This window comes from Corvus moneduloides, chromosome 3 (genome assembly GCF_009650955.1).
Source record: "Corvus moneduloides isolate bCorMon1 chromosome 3, bCorMon1.pri, whole genome shotgun sequence".
NCBI classification, from domain to species: domain Eukaryota; kingdom Metazoa; phylum Chordata; class Aves; order Passeriformes; family Corvidae; genus Corvus; species Corvus moneduloides.
Genome location: NC_045478.1, coordinates 97,553,556 through 97,577,053, shown reverse-complemented (window position 1 = coordinate 97,577,053; position 23,498 = coordinate 97,553,556). Strand labels below are relative to the sequence as shown.

General features: G+C 42.0%; 1 protein-coding gene and 1 long non-coding RNA gene across 2 annotated transcripts in view; both read left to right on the top strand.

The window, feature by feature from the left end:
* The window catches only part of PKDCC (protein kinase domain containing, cytoplasmic), a 35,759-nt gene extending 25,897 nt beyond the window's left edge, over positions 1 to 9,862 (top strand). Inside the window, exons 6-7 of the mRNA XM_032102875.1 lie at positions 6,888 to 7,061; positions 8,610 to 9,862. Coding sequence (XP_031958766.1) covers positions 6,888 to 7,061; positions 8,610 to 8,695 — 260 coding nt within the window. The 3' untranslated portion in view covers positions 8,696 to 9,862. The remainder of the gene's footprint in view (positions 1 to 6,887; positions 7,062 to 8,609) is intronic.
* A 7,094-nt stretch (positions 9,863 to 16,956) lies between these two features.
* LOC116441221 lies at positions 16,957 to 23,020 on the top strand. Its single transcript, XR_004238970.1, has 2 exons — positions 16,957 to 17,286; positions 18,732 to 23,020. It is a non-coding gene; the product is annotated as an uncharacterized LOC116441221 (long non-coding RNA).
* The last annotated feature ends 478 nt before the right edge of the window (positions 23,021 to 23,498 follow it).

The following is a 23,498-nucleotide window of genomic DNA, read 5'->3' as shown; positions in this document are numbered from 1 at the left end:
GAGGAAAATTCAGATCCAAGAAGTGTAAAGTTTTTTTCAGTTTGGTTTTGAAAATAAACTACAGAAGGTTCAGGTAATGGTGCTTCAGAATTTGTCTTAGGTCTTAAATGCTTGGAATTATGTACTATCTTGGATAGAGCATTGTAAATTCATACTAGGAAAGACGAGATCATGGTCTTGAGCAAGTCATGTAAGGCCATAACTAAAACATTAGCATTCAGGAGACAGTGTGTTATCTATGTGAACTTATGTTTTTGAAAGGAAGACCTCCTCCTATGAACACCACGAAGTGAGAAAGGTGATATTGATAAGCAGGAGGGAAGTGACACGAAGAAAGTTCTTGTCAGCCCTAGTGTTCCCATAAATAAAGTTTAACAAGATGACATAGTCATATTACAGAAGGTCTTGGATATTAAGCTTTCACTGTGCTTCAGTTGTAAAGATTTTATAGTGCTGTAAATTATATTATGCTCTGGACTTTGGTTTAGTATCCTAGAGTAGAGGCGTGGGAGACATTCGATAGCTGTGTATGTGTTCTGCAATCATAAATCACACTGCTGTTCATGTTGATATGGGAACATTGCAGCGTTTAAAACAACACCAGGAACAAATACTTTATATTCTATTGGCTGTTGGCCTCTCTTGCTGGAACCCAGAGGAATGTGAATTAAAATAGGAACCATGTATTTCTTCTGACATATGTTATCTAAAAATGATTAAATCATTCCATTAATTATCCAGATTAAGGAGACTATAAAAAACCTACTGATGTTCATCAGTAAAGTCATGCCCCAGTATCAGCATTTTTATTACTTTAATCAAGTGACAGTGATTTGTACCGAGTATCTGGCCCTTGAGCTAAGCCCCAGCCCTTCAGTTAACTCAGAATTCACTTAGAAATGCGTGAAATCAGCTAACACTCGTAAATCGGATAGCTTTGTTATTCATTAAAGCTAATAGATGACCCATTATTAGGTCTGGGGGTGTGCAAGCCCACAGAAAGCTGTAATTAGCTGCTGTTGTTAGCTGAAAGCACATTCTCAAAGCTAAAAAAGCTGGAAGGCTGGACATAAAGCAAAGACACGTTGTGTTTTCCTTTGTCTCAAGACAATTTGGCAGGATTATGCTGTATGTAAATATTTACAGTACAACAATGTTTTGAAAAAAATATTCTGCAGGGTCACTATAGCAACCTGCTTAGGAAATTGTAAATCCACCCAAGGATTATTGAAATCAGGAACAAACTGCAGCCGAGATTCCTGCTCTATCTTAATATATTATAATAAATCTTATCTTATATTTTTAAAAATTATTTTTATACATGTGCCTTTGGTGTCCCTTTCCCAGAGCCCTCAGGGGGAGAGGTGCACAGAGCAGAAAGTCTCCCTTTGTACCCTGCCTTGCTTGGAGGGCTCTCCCATCAGGAGCCAGGCAATCCCAGCACGCAGGAATACAGGAGCAGGTTCCTTTGCACCCGTGTGGCACTGGCAGCGCAGTGGGTCTGTGCAGCTGTGCAGGGACCACAACCAGGCGGTTGTTGCTCACTCCTATCTCCACCACCCTGCAAACCATTTGTTCTGTTCCCTGAGCAATGTGTTCTGCTATTGCTAAACTTCTTCCTGTCCAATTTGGCAGTGCACAGGAAAATGCTTTCTGCTGAGGTCCTCAGTTCCCTTCCAGCACACTAAAGAGGTCACTGAGTGTCTTTTATAAATCCTGTGGGCTTCTGTCTTCAGGCTTAAATGCCCCAACACGTGACTGTAGGCAACTTCTGGCTTGTCCATCATCAGCATCATTGTTTTTATGACTGAGTGGGCCACATGCAATGTTTAAGTGTCTGTAGGACGATTTTGGGCTTGTTGCCTTCAGTAAATTGGTGTGTGCCACAGAGGTGGCTGTGGGTATGGAGCAGCTCCCTGGGATGTGGGGCATGAGGCAGGAAAAATGCTCCAGCTGTGTCATGTTAACAGGAATAAAATGTAAGGGAACATGTCGTTCCTCTCATTATTTATTTGTGTTTTGGTGACAGCCTGCATAGCAATTTAAATATGGCTCTACTGCCAGCACAATGGAAGTGCATAAAAAGAGACAAGGCTCGCCTCGCTCCCAGCCCGTGCGCAGGAAACTGCCAGAGGATGGAAGCACTCCCCAAAGGAGCAGGGCCATCTCCTGCTCTGATGGCAAAGCTGTGTCCTGCCAGGCCGGCCTGTCTTTCCAAACAGTTGGGATGTGTCAGGACTGATTGAAAGTAGAGGCCTGCGGGATAGGCCTGCCCTCACGTTTCCTCAGGCATACCAAAAAGTCGCTTTCCGTAGCAAACTGTGCAGGGTGCTTTGCAGGGCCTGTTGTCAGAAGCATGTTTGAATGTGAGGTACTGGAACATGAGGAAAAGTTCAGCATAAAATGAAGCGTACTAAAAACATCAGTGTATTATTGTCTATTTTGGATCCAATACTGTTCTCCAAAAGCTCCCTGGGCATTGGAGGGGACTGTTTGTAGAGAAAAACACTGCTCAGTACCACTTCTTGCTGATATTGGCAAGATCAGGCTTTTTCTGCTTACTCACAAGCAAAGCAAAAGCAATTCCAGAGTCGACTGCCAGTGTTCCTCTTGAGACTAGGGGAAAAAAGGAGGGAGAAAAAGGAGCAACATGATTTTTCTCTCAAGGATGGACGTGGCTTCTTCTCTGTCATTGACCCACAGTGTATTGGCAGGTGATAAGAGAACTGGGCAAATCTCCAACAAGTAGCTATAGTTGGTAGTAAAAATGCAGTCTGGCTGCTGTGGCTGAAAGAAACGGTCATTAGGACTGATTAAAGTCAGATTTAGGGTGATTCAGACAGGCTAAAAGGGGGAAACCACAGGCGGTTTCACATAGTTTATTATATACTTGTGCAGCTCTTTATATGATTCAGTCTAGTACAGTGAAAATGAGTATGTTTATAGATTGCACTCGGCTTTGGGACAATGCAGGTGGTTTTTGATGGAAAAAAAATTAGAATAAGAATTTAAAGCATTGGCTTTCTTTTATAGCTGTTGCACTGCTCAGTGATGCTGCAGATTTCTTTTAAAGATGCCTCTCTTACTTGTCACAACAAGTAAGTGATCTTGGTTTTGGGATCACTGTGGCCATCATGGGGATGTGGCTAACATGCTAAGGAGCTTCTAAGATTTTGACCTGGTCAAAGCAGCATGTTTTGATTGATCAGAACAACCTTGCAAAAAATATTGTAGAAATAGAAAAACTATCACAAAACACAACTTCTGAGGATTGCCCGGATTCAGCATAGCAAGATATCTTGAAGTTCCAAAACGTTTACAAGAAAAAATACTTTGTAGTAGGATTTATCTGTGTAATTGTGAGCTCCTGTATTACCTCCTGTGTGCTAAACTGGAGTAAATGCATTGTAAATGACATCAAGATCAGGCTTTCAGCATTGCATTTATTTGCTTCAATCCTCACAAAATTAGTAGATGGAGGAAAGGATTCTTTTTCTGCTGATACCAGTAGGAATGCCTTGCATTTCTCTGATGTATTCCTTGCCATTACCTTGATAGACTTTATGTACTCTCTGTCAAGCTATGTGTATGTACGCAGAAGTGTAAATTTATGGCTGCATTTATAGTATTAGGCAAGCATTTATTGGTTTTAAACACCATTAGTCTGGAAATGGACCAGAACTTTGACCTTTTTATGATGTGATTTACTGCTGTGAGCCTTCAAATTCCAAGGACTCCATTTAAGCACGTTTCAGGTCTTGGCAGGACAAAAACTTGAGCTGGAGCTGTCTTTAAGCCATTGGGGTACTGCTTAATTGAGTAACTTCCCTGTGGTGTTCAAGGTGATCATTTAAAGGTGTAAGGGAAGCCCAGCTCTCCTGAGGGCTGGACCTAATGTCATTGCTGGGACACATCTCAGTGGAGGAGCATCCTTCAGGAGGGTCCTTCTAGTTCATGTGAGAGAAGTGCATTTCTTCACAACTCTTATAAGTAAGGGCTAAAGTGCAAGCTCCCTAAATTGACACTATGCAAGCAAGAGATTCCAGGGACACGTGCCTTTACTATGCAAATTTGCAAGGCAGCTGCCTTGCTCTGCTGGAGATGGAGTGAATTTTGAAAAGAAATGCAGTTTGCTTAGACCACCACTTGGTTGGTGTTGCAATGAGTTTCTGAGCAGTTCTGAGTGTAACAGTTTAAGAGGAGATCCCATGTTGGCTTCCCAGGGCAAGCAGGAGTGCCTGGCTGGTGTGGGAGCAGGAACCAGGGTGCTGGGCCATCACGTGTCCCTCTCCCTACTCCTCGTGGCTGCCTTCCCATTGGGATGCTCCTAAGGGAAGGCACTCCCAGGCAGCCATCACTGCTGCTTGCCATGCAAGGGGGAAGAGGAGCTGCCTTCCTGCTTTTCCCCCTCACTGCATCCCACTCCCCTCCCTGCGGGCAGTGTAGGATCAGTTCCCCAGCCTGCAGGTATCCGTGGCCCGTGCCAGTTGGAGGCCCTGCCAGAAGCTGCCCCTGTGGAGCCTATGTGACTGTGTGCTCTCAGTTAGACTGCAGTGTTTTCACCTGTGTGGTGCTCAGTGATGTCCCAGCCAAAGGAAAGTGCTCTTTGCTTGTGTGTCACACTGCCATGTACCTGTTACCTGCTCCCGTTGGAGATGGTTGTGGCTTTCCCTCGTGTAGGAACTGGCAGGGAGCAGCGAGGAGAGAAGGGACAGCCATAGGGCTGTTCTGCTTGGTGAGACCACCCTGGCATGGCTGTTTCCATCCTCACTCGCATACTCAAACCAGGACCTTGCCATTCCCATCGCAGTTACTGCTGGCCCAACTCCGTTGATTAATGTGTCTGAGCTGCCCAGATGATTTACCAGGCTTGGTCACCTTGAAAAAGTTGATGAAAAGGGAGAACTTTATCTCCTACCTCTGACAGAGCCTCAGGTCATGTAAATCACTGCTGCTCTTTTGAAGTCTTCGTATGGCAGCCGAGAGCCTAACCCCTGACAGCTGTACCGGGAGCAGTGCTGAGGAGAAGGGAACTGCTATAGGCCTATTAAGAAGCACATCTGTGCTCAGAGGAATTTAAATATTGGATGATAATTCAAAATAAGGGTCTTCAAGTTGGGCTTCTCCCTTGCTTGAAGTAAAATACTTGACATGACATGAGGCTCAGTGCTGTGACGGTGTGCTGAGGGATGCTGCAGCTTCCTCCCAGCCCCAGCGTAGAGCCCATCTGACTCTCAGAGTGCCCTCGAGAAGGGCCAGGACACGCTGACGTGGAGAATCAGGCAGAAGCTTCATCTCCTGCTGCCACAGCAAGGACCATCCTTCTGTGAATGCCCTCTGTGGCGTGGGCCTTGGCACAGTGCAGTGTGAGTGTGCAAAGAGGAGCTGTGGATAATCACATTTTATATCCAGTCATCATGGCATGTATGCTGATACGAATGATTACATATGGTGCTAACTACAGGGAATTGATTTTTTTTTTTGCTTTTAATTTGTGCACATCATTTTACTGATCTACTGATTCAGAAGAAATGCATAAATATTTTTGATGGAGAAATGACCAGTCATAATGCGGAACTACATTTTGATTTTTTTTTTCTTCTTGTGCATGAATCTGCATTTCCTGAATTAAGAAAACTTTTTTGCTTTTGATTTAACTGGGGCCATGATCAGCTCTGATTTTGCTTCTTGTTTGGGAATGTTTCTTATGAAACTTTTAATGAGCTAAGGCTTAAAATAGAATGCATTTACTACATTTGTTTCCCACTATTTCAGACTGTGTGCTGAGAACCAGCACTTGTGAACGTGCATTTCTTTTCCCAGTTGAAATACTGACAGTTTGGAGTAGCAGACACGCTTGCCTTTGACTTGGTGGTGTTCCTACAATGTGCTGTTTGAAATATTAGCAGGCTGAATCAGCAGAGCCAGGCAGAAAATGCCTGAACCAAAGTGACTTAAGAATAGGCTGTGAGTCAGGACAGGCAGCTCTGGTTTCCATAATAGATACAATTAGAAGAAATATAGAATGTATTTAGTTTTTTGAATAGGACGTGGGGAGGAGAGACAGGAGGGAACCATTAATTTGTGCGTCTGGAGGCTAAATAGAAATGTTTATAAATGATCAGTTGAATTTGCTGATGCATTCATTAGAGAAACCCCCGTTAGTGGCTGGGAAAGTGAGAGGAGCTGTGAACAGAGAACAAGAGGCAGCTCATAAAGGCAAGTGAGACTGAACGGCAGCCAAGGGAGAGGAGCAGTCGGCGGGGCAGCGCGGGGGCGCTGGGCGAGGACCACGCTGACACCCTCCCGCTACTTTTTTCCCCCCCTTCTCTTCAGAGGCCCATCAAGCGACTCCTCTTTTGTCCTAATCTTAGCAAGCAAAAAAAGTTTGCTTAATTAAAAGCCTGTCTTTTCTTCCTTCTCTAAAGGAGCCGGAGAAAAATAGCATGCTCTTCTGAGGGAGAGGGAGGGCTGGGAACGCCTGGTCAGGTCTCACCCCGACAATCCTGCTCACTGTTGAGAAGTAGGACAGTGAGTCAGTTCATTCAAGTGGATGCTGTTTATTCAATGGGACATTCTTCCTGTAAAACTCCTAATAAAACCAAAGCCTTGCCTCCGCAGTGGGGAAGGGGAAGGGGTTTTGTGCACAGACTGTTTATTTACAGACGCTTTCTGCAGAAAAAGGTGAGAAGAAGAAAGGAGGAAAGGAAAAGGAAAGTAAGGTGCAGAGCTATAAACACGTTAGAGAGTAAACCAGGGCTGGTACAGTCTAACCCGTCAGCTTTTCCATCATATATCCTGCTCCTAAGCTGTTCTAATAAACCTTGCCTGTTAAAAACAACCAGTTTACTGGAGCTTTCAAACCATTGCTTTGCTCTGATTTGCAGAGTACAGACGGGTGCCTGAAGCCTTTATTCCTGATGAGAACTACAGATGCTGGCCATCTTACCACCACAAGGGCTGCCTCCTCTCTGTGTTCGATGTCAACGAAGCCATCGAGATCTGTGACAGCTACTCCCAGTGCAAAGCTTTTGTCTTAACTAACCAGACGACTTGGACAGGTAGGTCCTGGATGCTGTGGAGAGGAAGCAGCAACGGAGTCACCTGTTCTGGCTGCTCTAAGTGTTTTAATACAGCTTGGGGAGTGTGTTGTGCTGAGCTGTGGGAGCCACCAGTAGCATCTAGAAGTGAAGTAGTTTTTGAAGGTTCAGCTGATGCAGCTTCTTTTTTGGTGAGGCTTCTCTTTGCCAGCTGTCAGGGGAGCAGAAGCCTACAGACAGCTCACAGGGGCTGCCACTACAGAGCTAAGCACGTGGACCCCACGTTACCAAACCACAGGGTCTGAAATGGGGTTTTTTTTCATTTTTATGCTTCTGGGAGGTGTGAACAGGCACTTCCATGGAACCAAGAAAAAAATAATTCCTGTTAACCTTGCCTATGGCTAACCAGTGGCTATGCCATCATGTCAGCCTATCTGTAGTTGAAATATTGAAGTTAATTAATATACTAAAAAAGTATTTATTCTGGCACAGGGAAATTCATAGGAAGTTTAGAGCAGCTCCTATCTCAGGTTACAGTATTAGAAGCAAATGGGACTTAGTAGCAATATTTGTAGTCTTATTTGTCATTCCTTTTGCCATATCATGCCTGATGCATGAGCACTTGAATTTCTGTAGCTCAGAAATTTGCTCAGTGGTTGAGGCATCCCGTTTACTTTTAAAGAAAATGGTGTTATGGGAGCCCCCTAGAGAGGCAGGCTGGGAGCAAATAGCATTTGGTTTTCTGAAGTTTAGAGAGGGAAGGCAGAAGTACATATGGAGTGTATCTCTGTGGTCTCTGCTGCAAGGAAAGGCAATGATTTTGCAGTTCTGTGGGGCAGCAGGAGCTCACTGGGAGGCAGGGATGTGAATAAGGTGCCAGGCCAGTGAGTGTGGGGAGATAAAACTGTGCTGTGGCTCCCACAAACACCAAACAAAGAAATTGCCAAATTCAGCCCCCACTGGCCTTGGATACATATGCAGCAGGTGTCTTATGCTACCCAGGTTGTTGTCACTTGCTGCTGCTTTTTGTCTGAGGACTAGAAGCCTTGTTCCAGCTTGTTTAGAGCCCAGAGCTACAAAGTGATCAGCAAGAACTGTTTCAGAGAAAGTCATGTTTAATATACATTGCACTGATGAGTTTTGGAAAGATTCAAGCGTGCAAATATGATTCTGCTCCTGTACAATTGAACAAATGTCCTTCATGCAAGCCCTGAACTCAATCCTGTTTTTATCAGAGGGAGTCTCAAAATACTTCTTTAAAGATCACACGGGATTTGTATTAAAATCTTCAGACCTTTCCTTTATCTACTGTGTTAGCTGTGCACAGCTGTACCTTGACCATAATTAGGTAAGAGTAAAGATATTGAAACCAGGGGAAATTTGGCGTCATTTTAGGCAAAACCTGTTCAGATTTATACCAGCTCAAGTTAGGAGAGAGTTCAGTCTTGCATGGCCTGGAAAATGCATAGGTTGAAGTAGAATTTGAAATGTCACTATTTTAAGGTAGGCAACCTTTTGCTCATCACTTCTAAATACTTTTCCCTTGCCCCCCTTTCCTATTCAATGCAGGTCGGCAGCTTGTTTTCTTCAAGATGGCCTCAAATCATATTGTGCCTGATCCTGACAAGATAACATATGTGAAGGTGACAGACTGACACCTAAAGAGGCTCAGTCTGACACATGAGTGATAAGAGCTGTTTGTGTATAAATATAGGCAGCTGTTAGGTAGAAGGCGGCTGTGGCCGGAGAAATAATTGCACTATTACTCATTCTAATCTATAGAGTGCTAAAGGAAACTTTAAAGAAGTAACCTGCATGACCAGGATGAATGTGCAATAAAACAAGATTTTGAAAATGTGATTTCAAAACAGAACAAAACAACCCAAAGCAAAGTACAAGAGACGATACACTGTTAGAGTATAATTTTGGTTATAAATTGGCTGGCAGCTCTGGCTTTTCTAACCAAGGTCAGGATAACATTTCTCACCTATACATGTGTGTCCAGGGATGAATCTCTGGGAAGCCTGTATCCTCCACACTGATATTTATTTGGGCACGTACAATCACAACAGAGGAACTGAAGCATACCAGTTTGTCTGCTGAACAGCAAACGTTACTGAGGACAATCAGCGTTTGTGTTAAAGCTATGGAATACGCAATGCCGGCATATTTGTCAAACGGAAGGAATTGCTTATGTTTAGAATTGCAAGACTGCAACTAATTTTCATTTTTGCTTCCAGTGTTATCATAAAGTTTCATTTTTAATTTGAAAGAGCCATTTTGTAAATCTAGCAAATCACATAAGCATATGAATAGTCCCACTGAAAGGGCAGGGACTTACCCAAGTGCCGAGTGCTTTGCTGGATAGCCCTAAGCATATGCTTACAATTAAGCCTGTGCTTAAGACTTTTGTTGAATCAGTTTGAATTGTTCAGGAAGCCACATCTTTGACAGACTGGCAAAGCAGTCCAGCTGGCTGAACAGTACTAATTTAACGACTATCTTGCAGTTATTCCTACCTTTTATCATCAGGTCCTTGGTTTTCTTAGGCATCGCTTGCTAATTCTTAGAGTGGATGAAGTAAATGACCGTAATGATGTCAAATGAATGCTAGCCTTAATTCTATACAAAATGCATCTTAAAGGCAGGGTGTGTCTAGAGAATTTGCTTTCAGTGAAAGCAATGAAGTAAATGCTAAAGTGACCAATGTCATACTGTTTTGTAGTTTGTACAGTCAGGAAAAAATGTGCTTTTGTTTCTCAAATTGTTTATTTTTGTAAAAAAGATAAAAATAAAAGATAAATAAAATTTCTTTTATTCTTGATTTTTGTGTGTTTGCGTTTCAAATAAATGCCTAAATCCAGTGTATTGTATGTAAACTTAGACTTGGGATATTTTTTCCAGAAAGGACTGAAGTTGTTCCAGTGGCTCCCAGGGATGGGTCTGTTGGTGCCTGGAGTACTTGGTGGCTTTGTCTGTGGTTGCCTGTCACAAAGTGAGTCATGGTTAGAAGACAGTGGTTGAGCAGCCTTTGCTGCTCTGTGCTTTGCATTATGTTGGTATCAGTCTTTTAGCACTTGGAAGGGGCAATGGTGAGAGCAGGACTTGATGAAATTGGGCCAAAGGTGTGTTTTTGCTGCCAGGGAGGGGCAGGGAAGGAGAGCAGGCGAATCAGGGAAGCCAGGCAGCAGTGTGGCCGTGCAGGAGAGAAGGTCCGACAATGACACCACCGGCAGCGGGTCTTGTCTCACCGCCGTTTCTCTGAGGTCACTGATGCCCTAATGGCTCTGGCAACCGGCTGAAGTGATGTCTTCTAATGGCTGTAACTCCCAAATTATCAAACTCCCAGCCGTAATAGCTCAGCGGATTGTGTCGCCATGCACTTAGGAACCCATCAATCATACTGTGGTAATAAACAAACACTACGGATTCTTTTAAAATTGCTGCATAAATCATGCCAACACATACTGCACAGTTCATTGAAGTGATAGGGGTTGTTGGCACTGAGGTGCTGGTATGTATTTTGAAAGTCTTTAACCTCCTGTGATTTCCTTCCCATTAAGCACTGCACAGTTCCAAAAATACTCAGCATTTAAAAACATTCTTTAAATTTAAATTCTTTAGTTGCATTCCTATGTAAAAAATGCCAACATTTAAAAGAAAAAAAAAGCATCCAGGGTAATACTTTAATGTTGTAGTAGGTAACTTCAATAATTTCATTCCTTCACTTTCTGCACACGAGAAAAAAATTGCCTCTTAAGTCAGGAATTGTTTATCCCTAGAATTAAACAAAGTTGCCAAACCAATTTACATCAGCTTTTGCAAACAGAGATCAAGTAAGCAAGAAAGAAATATAGCTGTGAGCCAAGAAGCTAGATTTTAAATTTCAGTGGTAATCAACTTTACACAGGCAGGTTTTATAACTCTGAGAGTAAGGCTTTCCAGTGGAAATGCTGATTAAAATCTTAGTAAGAGAGGTGTGATACTACAATAAGGGAATTTAACAGCTGTAATAAGCACTGCTAAAATTCTGAATTTATGTGGAGAAAGTGATTTTTGCAGCAGTGGGTCTGATTCAGCAAAGTGCCTGACTGGCATTCATGGCATGGAAACCCTTGAGAAGCCACAGAGGAAGAGGAAGAGGAGGAAAAGACACAAAGCAAGTTGGCAGGTCTGGGCCGGTCAGCCTGGGACCTGCTTCATGTTTTCTGTGGAAAAGGCATTTCTATCTGTTTTTATCCCTAACTTTTTGGCTGCTTTTTACATTTCCTGGCTTCCTCAAGCCACAAAGTAGAACTATGAAAGAAGACACCCACAGGGCCTTAAACGGCTGCTGTCCGTGTGTGCACATGCACGTGTGTCTATGTGTATACGTATTTATGTACGTGTCACGCTGAACAGGGAGAGCTTATTTCCTTAGTGAAAAACCAATTGCCTGTGTACAAAATGAAGTGCTAAACAGGATGTTGAGTTCATCTGGAGAAGTGAGAGCTGTGTGAGGCAATGGGTGCTGCAGCTCTGCAAGGGGCTGTGCTGAGGGTTTGGCTCAGTCCAGCGCCACATCACCCTGGCTGGTCTGAGGCTCAGAGCATCTCCAAGAACTGCCCACTGTCTCGTGATGGTTTGATGAGGAGGTGATTCTAGTCCCACCACTGGGAACAGGCTCCAGGCAATGAAACAAGCACTGACCAGCATCACCTCTGGCCTGATATCCTGAGGGTTGCAGGGGAGACATGCTGAGAGCTTTTGTCTTTGCTTAGACCAAAATAAAAATGTGTTCTTCTACTTTTCTCTGTCTTGTCTGAGCCTACTGCTTTATCTGCTCATTTTTCAGAGCTTTCTCCCCAACTTCAGTGTGTCTTTTTAAGTAGAAAGCTGAGGTGTCCTTAATCAGCTTCAAACAGGTGGTCACAGCTCACATCACATCTGGGAGAAATCTATGGTGAAATTACTAATACTGCCACGAGCATTCATTGCCATGAGACAAAGCCTGAAAAAAAGTGGGCCCTGTTTCCAGCTGAGAAGCTCAGGTAAGTTTGTATAAGGAGTGAAAGGGGTTGGATGGGCGGTGGGATGCTGGCGAAGAATCTCAGAGAGATATTCTTTCAACATGAGATAAAGGAGTTTAAGTGTAGTGCAACTATTTGTGATTTGCCCTGCCTCCCACTGCTACATTGAGGCATTTTGCTTAGTCCTTCTCCCAGCCATAATCAAGTTTCCCATAAGATTTGTGAGATTTGTGGGAATGGCAGAGTGGGGTGCAGGGAGGACAGCAACTTGGCATGAAGGCAGTTCTCCCTGTTGCCAATTCTGTGTGTGGTGCAGCAACCACAGGGGACACTCTCCTGGGGCAAGACCTGACCATGGCAGGTCCACAGTGGAGATCTTGTCCCTGCCTCTGAAATTCACCTTATCAGCTTGTACTGAGAGGATTTGTAATTCAAAACATATGGAAGGTGGCAGTGAATATCCAGAGATCATATTATGTTGCCTGGCAGGAAATAATAATATGAACCATGATGATATGAACAGTGATGTTCAAATTTAGCAGAGAGAGCCTTATCTTGTATTCTTTAGTTCTAAATTCTGTGAAGGCTTAACTACAACCTACTATTGGGGGAAAAAAAAGGAAAAATTGAGTGGCAAGACTGTTCACAAGTTTTTTTGAGGAAAACATATCCCTAACCTTTTGGTCAAAATGTGAAATGGTGTTGAAAGGAGTCAAACAGACTCGGGTTGAAAAGACTCATCTGAAGTTTTCATCAATCAACTGCAGAAAAAAAAATGGGACTCAAAGAAGAAGAGGAACATTTGAGGAAAGCAGGCAGTATATAAAGACTTCACAGTCATACTATGCTTAATGTTTTTTGAGATGTGATCATTGAATCCTTTTTTTTTGGTAAAGAAATGATATTTTTTCTCTCTCTCTGTGTTTTAAGCAGGAGTAAGACATGTTGGGCTGCCCTCCTCTAGAGCTCCTGAGGCATGCAGAGTCCCTGTCCTTCCTTCAACACAGACATGGACGTTGGCATTTGAATTCTTAACAAGTAAGACTCTTGCAAGTAAGTACAAGGGATTTTTTTCTGATTGGAATGGATGCTTTTAAGAGGTACATTTAAAAAATGTGAAGGAAACAAGATGTAGTGTCTCTTCCCTTTGTAGTTGTGTACAGTCAACAATTGCCTTTGTGTAATAGGTGCCTCACTTCTCTGCAAACTGATGGGAAATATAATTCAGTAGAAGCCACCCTCATTATGAAACTGTCTTTGATGTCAAGCCAGAGGGAAAACAACACATTTATTGGAAATTGTGGCTTTTAAACAAAAAGTCCCTGCTAACTACAGTTTTTCAGCAGAAGACTGGGAGGCTGAGAAGGAAGACTAAACTATCCAGTGGCTACTTGAAATGATAAAGCCAGAATCTGATCTTACTTAGCTTGATTTTGCCAGTGTAGATCAGTTAATTCTTGATTAATGGTCACGTAAAACAGAACCAGACTGTTCAATTTTAAAGTATCTATGGAGGAGGAACTCAGTAGCACCTACCTCTTGGACCTAAATGTTTGAGCCATATAAGTGAGGAAAAATACACTGATTTTCCCATATATACATGTCCGTGTGAGCACGTGTAGGTTCCTGTGACATTTAAACAATGACAACGTGAAGACTTATCTTACTTTTAGATGGAAGCTTTAGCAAGATGCAGAAAATTAAAGACATATTATTTAATAAGTAATGCCAGGAGGGGAATATGAATTCTGCACATTTACACTCACTGTTTAATAGGAATAATGCCGTTCCTGTTTATCATCCTTCTGCCAACTTCAAGTATGCCCTAAGAACAATTTCCAGTTTTCAACAATACAAGTACCTGGCATGTATGAAGATAATGGTACAAATTGGTATTTATGAATTACAGCTTTCTATAAATAGACTAGAAGGAATGCAGAGCAGCCAGTCAGACAAATAGATGACCAGGGGCACAGTGGCACTTTTAGAAGACGGTGTATTTAATGTTTTATACAAGACCTTGGGTTTGTGCAAGTTCATGACCTGTTAAAAACCTCATATGACTTACTGGCAGGTATTGCCTCATTCTTGGGCACAAGCTCTTGATCAGCATGCATGCTACTCTTTCTAAATGTTTTACCATCCTGTCCTTTAACCCCCAAGAGTTATGAACCCAAAGCCTGTTTAAAGAATGGAAACACTTCAATTAAATGTCAAGTTTTCATCTGTACATGGTTCTAATTTGTGATTCCTTATAGAACTTTGGTCAATGACAGCTCTTAAGCAGAAAGAATGTTGCAGAGGCAAAAAGTAATGCACATTTTATCATACAGGCAGTGAATTTTTGAACAGACCGCACTGTCTACCAGGAGAATTGAAAAGTTTAATGACTTGGATTATGGGTCAAAGTGGCAGATGTGAAAAGAAATCACCATTTTGCTGCTTTATATTGCAACATATGCTCCCTGGCCTATAATTATTCTGATATACAGTCCATTTCTTAGAGATTGAGCTCCTAGAATTGTGTATTCATAGGTGAACAAACTCCTCTTTGCCTCTTTTTACCAACTACTAAATAGTAGGAGTAAAAGAGAGCTCTATGAGCATGATAATACTCTTGCAATTCAGAAACCAGTGTAGGTGTGGTGCAGTTGATTCTGCATGACTCCTGTGCAGTAACAATCAAGGGACAAGAGTCGGCGGCCAAAGTTAACAGTAATTCCAAAGTGGATGTTGATGCCAACCAAAAATATCACTGGATGGCAAACATGTCTCATTCTAAAAGTAATAGGAAAGGGACATGAGGACTGTATAGTAAAAAAGGTGTAAGAAAAACAGAAATACCATTTGTATAATAATTGTAAAATTTGCTGGGGGGAAAAAACAAATACGCAGTCCAAGAATTTCACCCTACATCTCAGGGAGGGATTAACTCTTACCTCTCTGAAGTCACCAACCCTTGTAATACCAGTTCACAGTTCCTTCAGTACCTTTTGCAATTTATTTCTCTCCAGATTTCAGTCCTCCCATTCTTGCTCAGAGATGGTAGACTCCTTGTGTGTGACAGAAGGAAACTGCAGCAATGCTGAGGCTGCCCAGCCAGCCTTGGTTCTTGCCTCATGTTGCAATTCCCTCACCACAGAACATGCCCTCAGCTTGCTTGGGATAAATTCACTGTGTTAACTTAGTGTTCCTAATAAAAATTACTACAGACTGTTTTCTTATGATGAGATGAAGCACCCTCCAATGCCATCTAGTGATGCTGATAGAATCTTATTTAAAACCCCAAACCTTGTGTATTCCAAATAAATGTTATGTGTGTGTATACTACAAAGTATAGTTATGCTTTCAGAGCAAACCCAGAACAGTTTTTCTTCAATTAATTTCAGCAGTTCTTACTAATTTACTCAGGTAATTTACTATATACTTGTATATGGCCTTTTTTTTTTTCCTTCTAAATTGCTTGGTGATATAAGAGGCAGCTGAATCTGCTCCAGCTGTCACCTGGGACCTTGGTGCCATATGCCATGTTGATTGCCCTTAATTCAAACTCTACCACAGGGCAATGTGAAGCTGCCTGTTCTGTACCTTCCAGGGGGCACAAAGCTTGCTTTAAAGCAGAGCTCCAAATGCAGAATCCTACAGAAAAATGCTAATAATTAAAAAAATTCACATTGTTTATTGCAGCAAACCATACATGAATGGCATCACATTTCTGTTGCCATGTCCTCTCAAAGCTGTTGAGGCTGGTAAGATTTCATACAGCCACAGAAAATCTGGGGAAGGGAACATAGAAGGGATGGAGAAGGGAATGGCAAATTTGCTGTGTTTAATGTATTGGACACCATCTGTATTTTATTCAAATAGGGTTATATATTTTGTGAAAATAAAAACCAGCCTCATGAGTCAGTGTGTGCAAGGCAGTCACTTGAATATATATAATGGGAAACATGTTTTAGGTTGGAAGTTGCAAAGGGAAATCAAATGTTTGAAGTGTCAAAGTTGGAAAAATATAAAATACGCCTGACACCGTAGCTATTGAAGCCAAAAGGAATAAATCATCATCTCAGGAAAGAAAACCCCACCAAGTTCTTGGCTATAACCTTCATTTTCCTACACTCAAATAAAATTACATACAACCTGATAATTTAACCAGACTTGTCAATAAGAACTGATGGCTTCAGCAGACACTATCACTTCATGCTTCAGTGTAGACTTCAGAAGCATCCAGTAATTTATCCAAGAAATAAATTTAATGTCAAACTTGTCTCTTCAAGTTGATAGATAGAAGAACCTTACGCAGTGGAGCTGATGTGAAATATGCCATATTGCAGAACACTAGAGTAAAATTAAATTAATGCCAGCTCAGTAGTTTATTCCCCACGTAGAGCTTTTCCTGAGCAGTTATGTAAGAAGTATTTTAGTATCTTTCTACGTAGTGCAAGCATGACTTCCAAGAAGGAATTTGAGAGAAACTTTGAGGTTACAATAATAGGAGCCTGAGTTTAGACTCCGATTTCAGTTGCAGTCCCAGTATTGATTCTGGTGAACGTTAGGCTCAGTGTCAGAAATGCGATTTGCAAACATGGTAACACCTATCTGTGCCTGTCTGGGGAGAATTACTGGGATGTGAGGTATTCTGGCTTTGTGTGCATCAAGGTTTTAGGGATAAACAATTCCTGACTTAAGAGATATTTTAGCTGCAATTTGACACGCACTTATTTGGGCAAACTGAGGCCATTAATTTACTGTTTTAGATGCATACATACCTGTTTATTTATTTGTCAGAAGGAATAGTCCCTGGAAATTGCAAATCAAGATAGTGATTCATTTTTATGTACTGAAAATAACCTAGCTGGCCTTTTACTTGTTAAAAATATGTTAGTTAGCCTAAAGCTTCTGCTTTGTAAAGCCTGAACTGAATGCACCAGCGAGGGAGTGATCAGCATTGGACATGGCATCCCAAATCTCCCTTTCCCTCTGGCCCTACACACCAGTTGCAAAAGTCTTTCCTTACCTGTTTAGGCTCTGTACAGGTCTCAGAGGACCATGGTCCCCTGTGGAACTGTCACAGTGCTCCACCTGCTCTGTTGTCTCTAAATTCTGTTCTTTTCCCAGCTGTGACCCACAGTGAGCAGTGCAGCTTCTTGGCCATGGCTTCACAGTGTGAGAACAGCCCAGCCTTGCCTCATGGTTTACATGTAGGTGTGTGTTGGACTTGTCCCGTATGGTACCAGGTAAGCAAACTGGGCAGATGACACAAACTCCAGTTCCTTCCCCTGCACTAAGCAGCAACAGGGTTTCAAAAGGTCACGTGAAGTTTGATATCTAAAGCTGTGGTGACACTAAGAGTCTGTCATGCAGGCAACTTTCATCTGCTCCAAAATGGCCTTGCTGGGGCTGGCTAATGAGCCAGTAACCCCAGCAGTGTCTGACAGTGTCCAGCAATTGACCTTGAGGGAAAGAGTAAGTACAGACCTGACCTTTCCTCTCACAGTCTCCTCCTCTCTGTCAAGCAGCCGATCAGGATTTCCACCAGCTTAAATTATTAAACCATCTCCAGACATTGTTTCTAAGAGTGTTATATCACTTGTCTTGCCAGCTGTGGCAGGACCAGTAACTCCTACTTTGAAAATAAGCTCTTCAGCTTAGTCTTGGTGCATACACAGCAGCAGAAAATTATTGTTCTGCGACTAAGCACTTTCTATTGGCATGATATCTTAATTAAATCTACAAATGGAGCACGCCTTTGGTGTTTTCAGCAGTTTCTGTTCCTCTTTGAATTACTTTCAAAATTTGTTTGTTTGTCAGCCAGAAATGCTGTCCAAGGGAAGTCGGAAACAATACTCAGCTTAGAATCTTGATACTAGCACGTACAGTCCACAGAAGGCCATTTAAAACATTTGTTAGCAAAACCTTACTCCCCTCCCAAAGAAGGTAGGGTTTTTCACCATTCTGGAAGATTAGTTTTAATGTCTACCAGTGGATATTTCTACATGCAGATTGGAATTTCTCATTGCTCCCCCCTATAACGGTTCAGAAAGTTTCTGAAAGCACCTCTGCTAATGGAACTAAAAAAGGGTGCAATACTGCAATCTTTTTGGCATATATTAGTATTATATAGACCTGAACTAAGCAGTGAGTTTCTGGTTTTTATGGGCATAGTTTGTAAAAACAGTTGAGGCAGAATTCAGTGTGATCCGATCCTGTAGTGCAGCATCTCCTATCTCAGTTTTCGAGTTCTTTTCCACAATTACCTTGTTGAATGAATGGCTTATAGGTTCAACTAATTGAGGAATTATGGTGAAGTAACTGAACACTGAATTTGGGCTATTAACTTTAGATGACTGTGTGGAAACGAGATATCTGTTGTGTATATTTTTTTACAATAATACCGTTACGTTCCCTGTTGGAAGGCAAGTTTTAAAGCATGTCCAAAAATTTCTCTTTTGAGGTCACCTGTTATTTAAATGTACTTACTAGAAGATATTTATATGCATGAAATTGTTTTCCAATCTCTAGTTGCACTTAATGTGATAAACTTGAGAAGCTCAGCAATCAGAGGTATTAGTTACCCTGCTTCATGTGCTGAATACCTCTGCTGTAAATGAACATGAGATCTGATCCTCTTTTCAATCTGGGTGAAGATTTTCTGAATGACTCTTTATCTCCAAATGTCTAGGTTTCACAGATATAGTTATCCAGCTTTCTGGTAAATGTGGAAGATTACTAACAACTAAATACAAAGGAATTGGACAAGATGAGATACCCTTACTCTTGAAAGCAACTCTTGAGAACAACTTGCATCCTACCTCCAAACCAGTAAAATAATTGTAAAAAAGTGTGGGAGTGCAGAAAAGAGATGAAGAGGAGAGAGCAAAGCCTGCCGACTTTCCCTAAACTGTTGTGCACACTCGTGGAACTCAACTCACAAAGCTTGTTTCTGTCACATGAGGTGCATGAGAGGCAAAGGAGGCTTAAGACATTTACATTCCAGCTTCTTTAACTTGCCTTTCTTCCTCCTTTTGGTTTCTTAGTCTCTATCTATTCTTAATTAACACTATAATTTTTATACAGCAGTTGTACGTGAATTGATGACTTAAATTGGTTTTGTCATGGAAAGGTCAAATTCCTCCTGCCAGTCCACCCTTTCTGAACAGGACTGCAAAATGCAGGCTCCTCAAGCAGCCTTTGCTCTCAGGCAAGTCCCAGCCCAATACAAACAAAGCTATTGACTTCAATGTGCCTGCTCGTATGAAAAAGGCCTGCAAGATACAGCCTGTACATTCCAAATTGCCTCTTTTTTTGTGCCATTCACACCAAGGATTAATATCTATGGGAGGCTTTTGTGAAGCCTTCACCCTCTTGCCCTTCCACAGCCCAGCAGTAGCTATGATTTCAAGGATGCAGATAGATTTTTTTCTCTGCACTGCCCTTTGTAAAACAGCCCTTTACTTGATCTGGGGGAAACTGAAAATTTGCTTCCAGCCTGTAATTTAAAATCCTAAATTGCCTTTATTGGAATACTGATGGAAGGTTGGAGAGCCAGTGCTTTTCAGTTCCCACTGCCTGTTGATACTTCTCTGCCCTCTGTCAAAATTTCAAAATTAGAGAATGGCACTGGAATACAAGCTGTCCATTAGCTCACCTAAGAAATGATGCATTGAATATTCATTGTTCCCTCTTGCAAAATGTCATTTTTCCATGAGTACTTCTTAAAGCGGTTCAGAGAATACATTTGCATAAACCATTTGTCAGAAACAGAAGACTCTTTGTGAGGAACTATTAAGAAACCACATAATCTACTTTTCTGTTCTTATGCAAGTTCCAGGGAGAAGACAGAGCTCCTTTGTAAACAGAATCTAAATACAAGTGCTGGGTATGTTTTTTCTGCAATCAAAATTCCATAAATAACAAAAGTGGAGTTCAAAACCAGAAGTACCTGAAATTGTTAAATGTAATGTTAATGATTTCCTGGCAGTATATGAGATTCAGAAAGTTTAACACCATTAATATCCATGCTATTTTGATTGAGCCAAACTCCCCCTCTGCAGTTCTGCTAAATAAAGCTGTAATTAATCTGCAATACAAATTTGGATATCTCCAGTTCCTGGGGAAAAGCATTTTTATAATACATCAGGGGAAGCTGATTCTGTAAATTCAGTTGTGGGTTTTAATAGCCTTCATAATTCAATGCTGTCTCAATGATTTTCTGCATTTATTGCCTGTCTGGGCCCTTTTGTCAAGATAGGTGGCCTTGAAGGTTGCTTTTTTAATAGTACCACCTTTCCTCCTTAACGTTTCATTGCCCTTCTCCAGTAGCTGATCTCGTGCACACTTAAAGAGGCCCTCCAGCACCTCCATGATCACACGGATTGGGGTAAGTAAGCCAGATAAGTCAAGGCAAACAAAGCCCAAGTGTGGCACACTGAGCAGCCAAAGAGATTACTGCTCATGCGGTTAACATCTTTTCATGCCCCTTCTCCCACCGCAAGATGGTCTTGTTTCCTTTTCACTGGACAACACAGTTCAAGTATTTACTTGTTGCATTTCCCCATAGTGAATTACTCAGGCGTTTCTACCATTCCCTGGGAGCCCCTCCCGGGCCTGGATGTGCTGCAGAAGGAGGCGTAGGGGCAGTGCTGCTCAGCGGGGAGGCACTGCCAGAAAAGCTCTGCATGTGCTCTGCTAGGCAGTCTTGGCAGGGAGCACATTCGTGTAATCGCCTTCTGTTTTTATTAATGGATAACTCCTTGCTTGAAATGAAATACGAAACCTTTGCAGATAACGTGTGCCCTTGGCGCATGGTGACAGTCATTTGGACCAGCAGAATGCAGCCAGTTACCTGCAATTATTATCAACAAAAGTCATATGGACTAATTATATGTCACCTTTACTCCCAGAGTATGGGTCTCCTGCCAGCATTCATTTACACTGGCCAGCTGTGTAGGTGCTGAGTGCCTCCTGATACCAGGCAAAGTCACGGTGCCCTGGTGTTTCCTGGGGCACTGCTGGACTTGGCTGGAAGCCCCACAACACTGTTTTCTCTGCGCCTGGTTTTCCAGCTGATTACATTCCAGAAGCCAAATAGAAAATAAATAAATTGATAAAGTTAAAAAGAAGAAAAAAGAAAGGGAGCAATATTGGAACAACCCAGCGCAGGAGGTCTAGTTTAAATTCCCCACATTTCAATGACTGTATGATATTTTATAATTATGTAACAGTTCTAGATCCAGCACAACACCCATACTGCACTGCAGGCTAAACCCAAGCTTAAGCAGATAGAAATATTCCTCACTACTCACTCCTTATAGTATATCCCAGATTTGGGCCTCAAATCCTTGATCCATCAAATTCTTAGTTAATTGCACCAAGTAACACGCATTCAGCAAAGGAACTGAGGTATCTTTTTCTTGGGAGCTAAGGATAATGGTTCCTATTGAATTCTGCAAATGTACTCCCTGGATTTGAAATTGATTTATTTGGCTCACAGCTGTTTGGTGTTTGCTTTCCATAACGTTTGTATGATCAGACTTTACCATCTGAAATATTTGCAGAAAGTGGATTACTGGAAAACTTGAGGAAACTCATTTCGACTTACACTGTAAATGATACCTTCTGGATGTATTGGTTCACAGATACAGTGCCAAAGCACAGCCAAATCAACCCTAGGCCTTTCCACCAGACTCTACACAACAAAACACAACCAAATGCACTTGTCAGTGACTCCAGTAAAAAATTAAAAGTGTACCTGAGAGAGTGGACTGAGTTGTGATTGACACACGTGCATTGAGAAAAAAGGCAAATTTCATCCAAGTCTTATGGGCTTGCTGCAATCCTGACTGAGGTTGCAGGCGATTTTTCCTGTGGGATTTTGCACTCCAGGATGTGGTATGCGTGCCATGCCTTCTTCTGTCTCTGTCCTCCACTTCCTGTGCTCCCTCACTTTGCTACTGCCCCTGGTGGGATGTGCCAGTGTGTGGTGAGGACAGATTTAAAACTATCCACCAACCTCATTTACCAAGACAACCAAGGAAAAAACCAATGCAAATCAGAATAGCATTTGGTGGAAATAGGAAGTCTTTAGCTCACATTGTTTAACATCTTTGTTGGCAACATGGAGAGTGGGATTGAGTGTACCCTCAGAAAGTTTCCCAACACCACCAAGCTGTGTGGTGTGGTCAGCATGCTGGAGGAAAGGGATGCCATCAAGAAAGACCTGGACAGGCTTGAGAGGTGGGCCCACGAGAACTCCGTGAAGTTCAGCAAGGCCCAGTGCAAGGTCCTGCCCCTGGGTGGGCAAAAATCCCAAGTGTAATACAGGCTGGGCAGAAAAAGGATTAAGAGCAGCACGTTGGTTGGTAAGAAGCTCAACATGACCCAGCAATGTGCACTTGCAGCCCAGAAAGTCAACTGTGTTCTGGCTGCACCAAATTCAGAGTGGGCAGTGGGGTGAGGGAGGGGATTCACCTCGTGCTCTGAGGGTTTTCAGCATCAGATGAGTCTTAAGCACACAATTTCTCTTATCATCTCTTAATACCTCTCTTTTGAGCTGTGGTACATAACAACTCTTCCAGTTCTAGTCAACAAAGTTGGTTTGCTAATTGATGGTGCAGGTAGAAAACTGAACAATTAACCCTCAGGTTAATAATAAAAGTGTATCCCACGTAGATGTATTCTGTCCATAAACCTGAGAGCTTCAAAACAGCTGCGGGCTTTAAGCAGATTATTTACTTTTGATTAGTAACAATGTTTAGCTTAGCATCCATGGATTCAACAGTTAGTACCCTTGCTGGAATGCAGAATTGTGCCAGGTAATAATCTTTTCTTGTACAGTGTTAATGCTCATGGCTGGGGTGGATCAGGTGGCTTCAAACTGGGTTGCTCTGTGGTGGTGTGTGAGCTTTATGTTTGAAAATTTATGAAATAAACTGGCTGGACATCAGAGTACTCACTTTCATCAACAGCAAAGTTTTGTTCTGTTTCTAAATGTTCCTTAGCTGTGGTTTTCTGGCTGCCTCTGCAAAGTCCCAGCAAGAATACAGTTTTCCTGCTAGATTCTTGAACTGATAGTTATCACATGAGATTTTTGGGCTGTAATTTTTTTAAGAGATTATTGCAGCCAGACAATAACTGTCACCTATATTTAGCAGAAGTTAATCCCTAAACTCTTCTGAGAATCTCAGCCTTTCCAATAAAGTTGAAATTTGGGTTTCTGAACCATCCAGCTGAAATTATTTTACAGAGTAACTGTGCATGACAATGTATAAAGGGCAAATCTATGTACATTCTTTGCACTATTGCTCTTCTGGGTGCAGAAGCATGGCATTGGTACAAAGAATTTGGGCAAGGCAACTGGAAAATTTAATCCTGTATATTTTTCTAAAAATAAATTATTGTTCTTTAAAGACATAGGATGAAACAGTATGAAAAAAATTCTTATATTGAA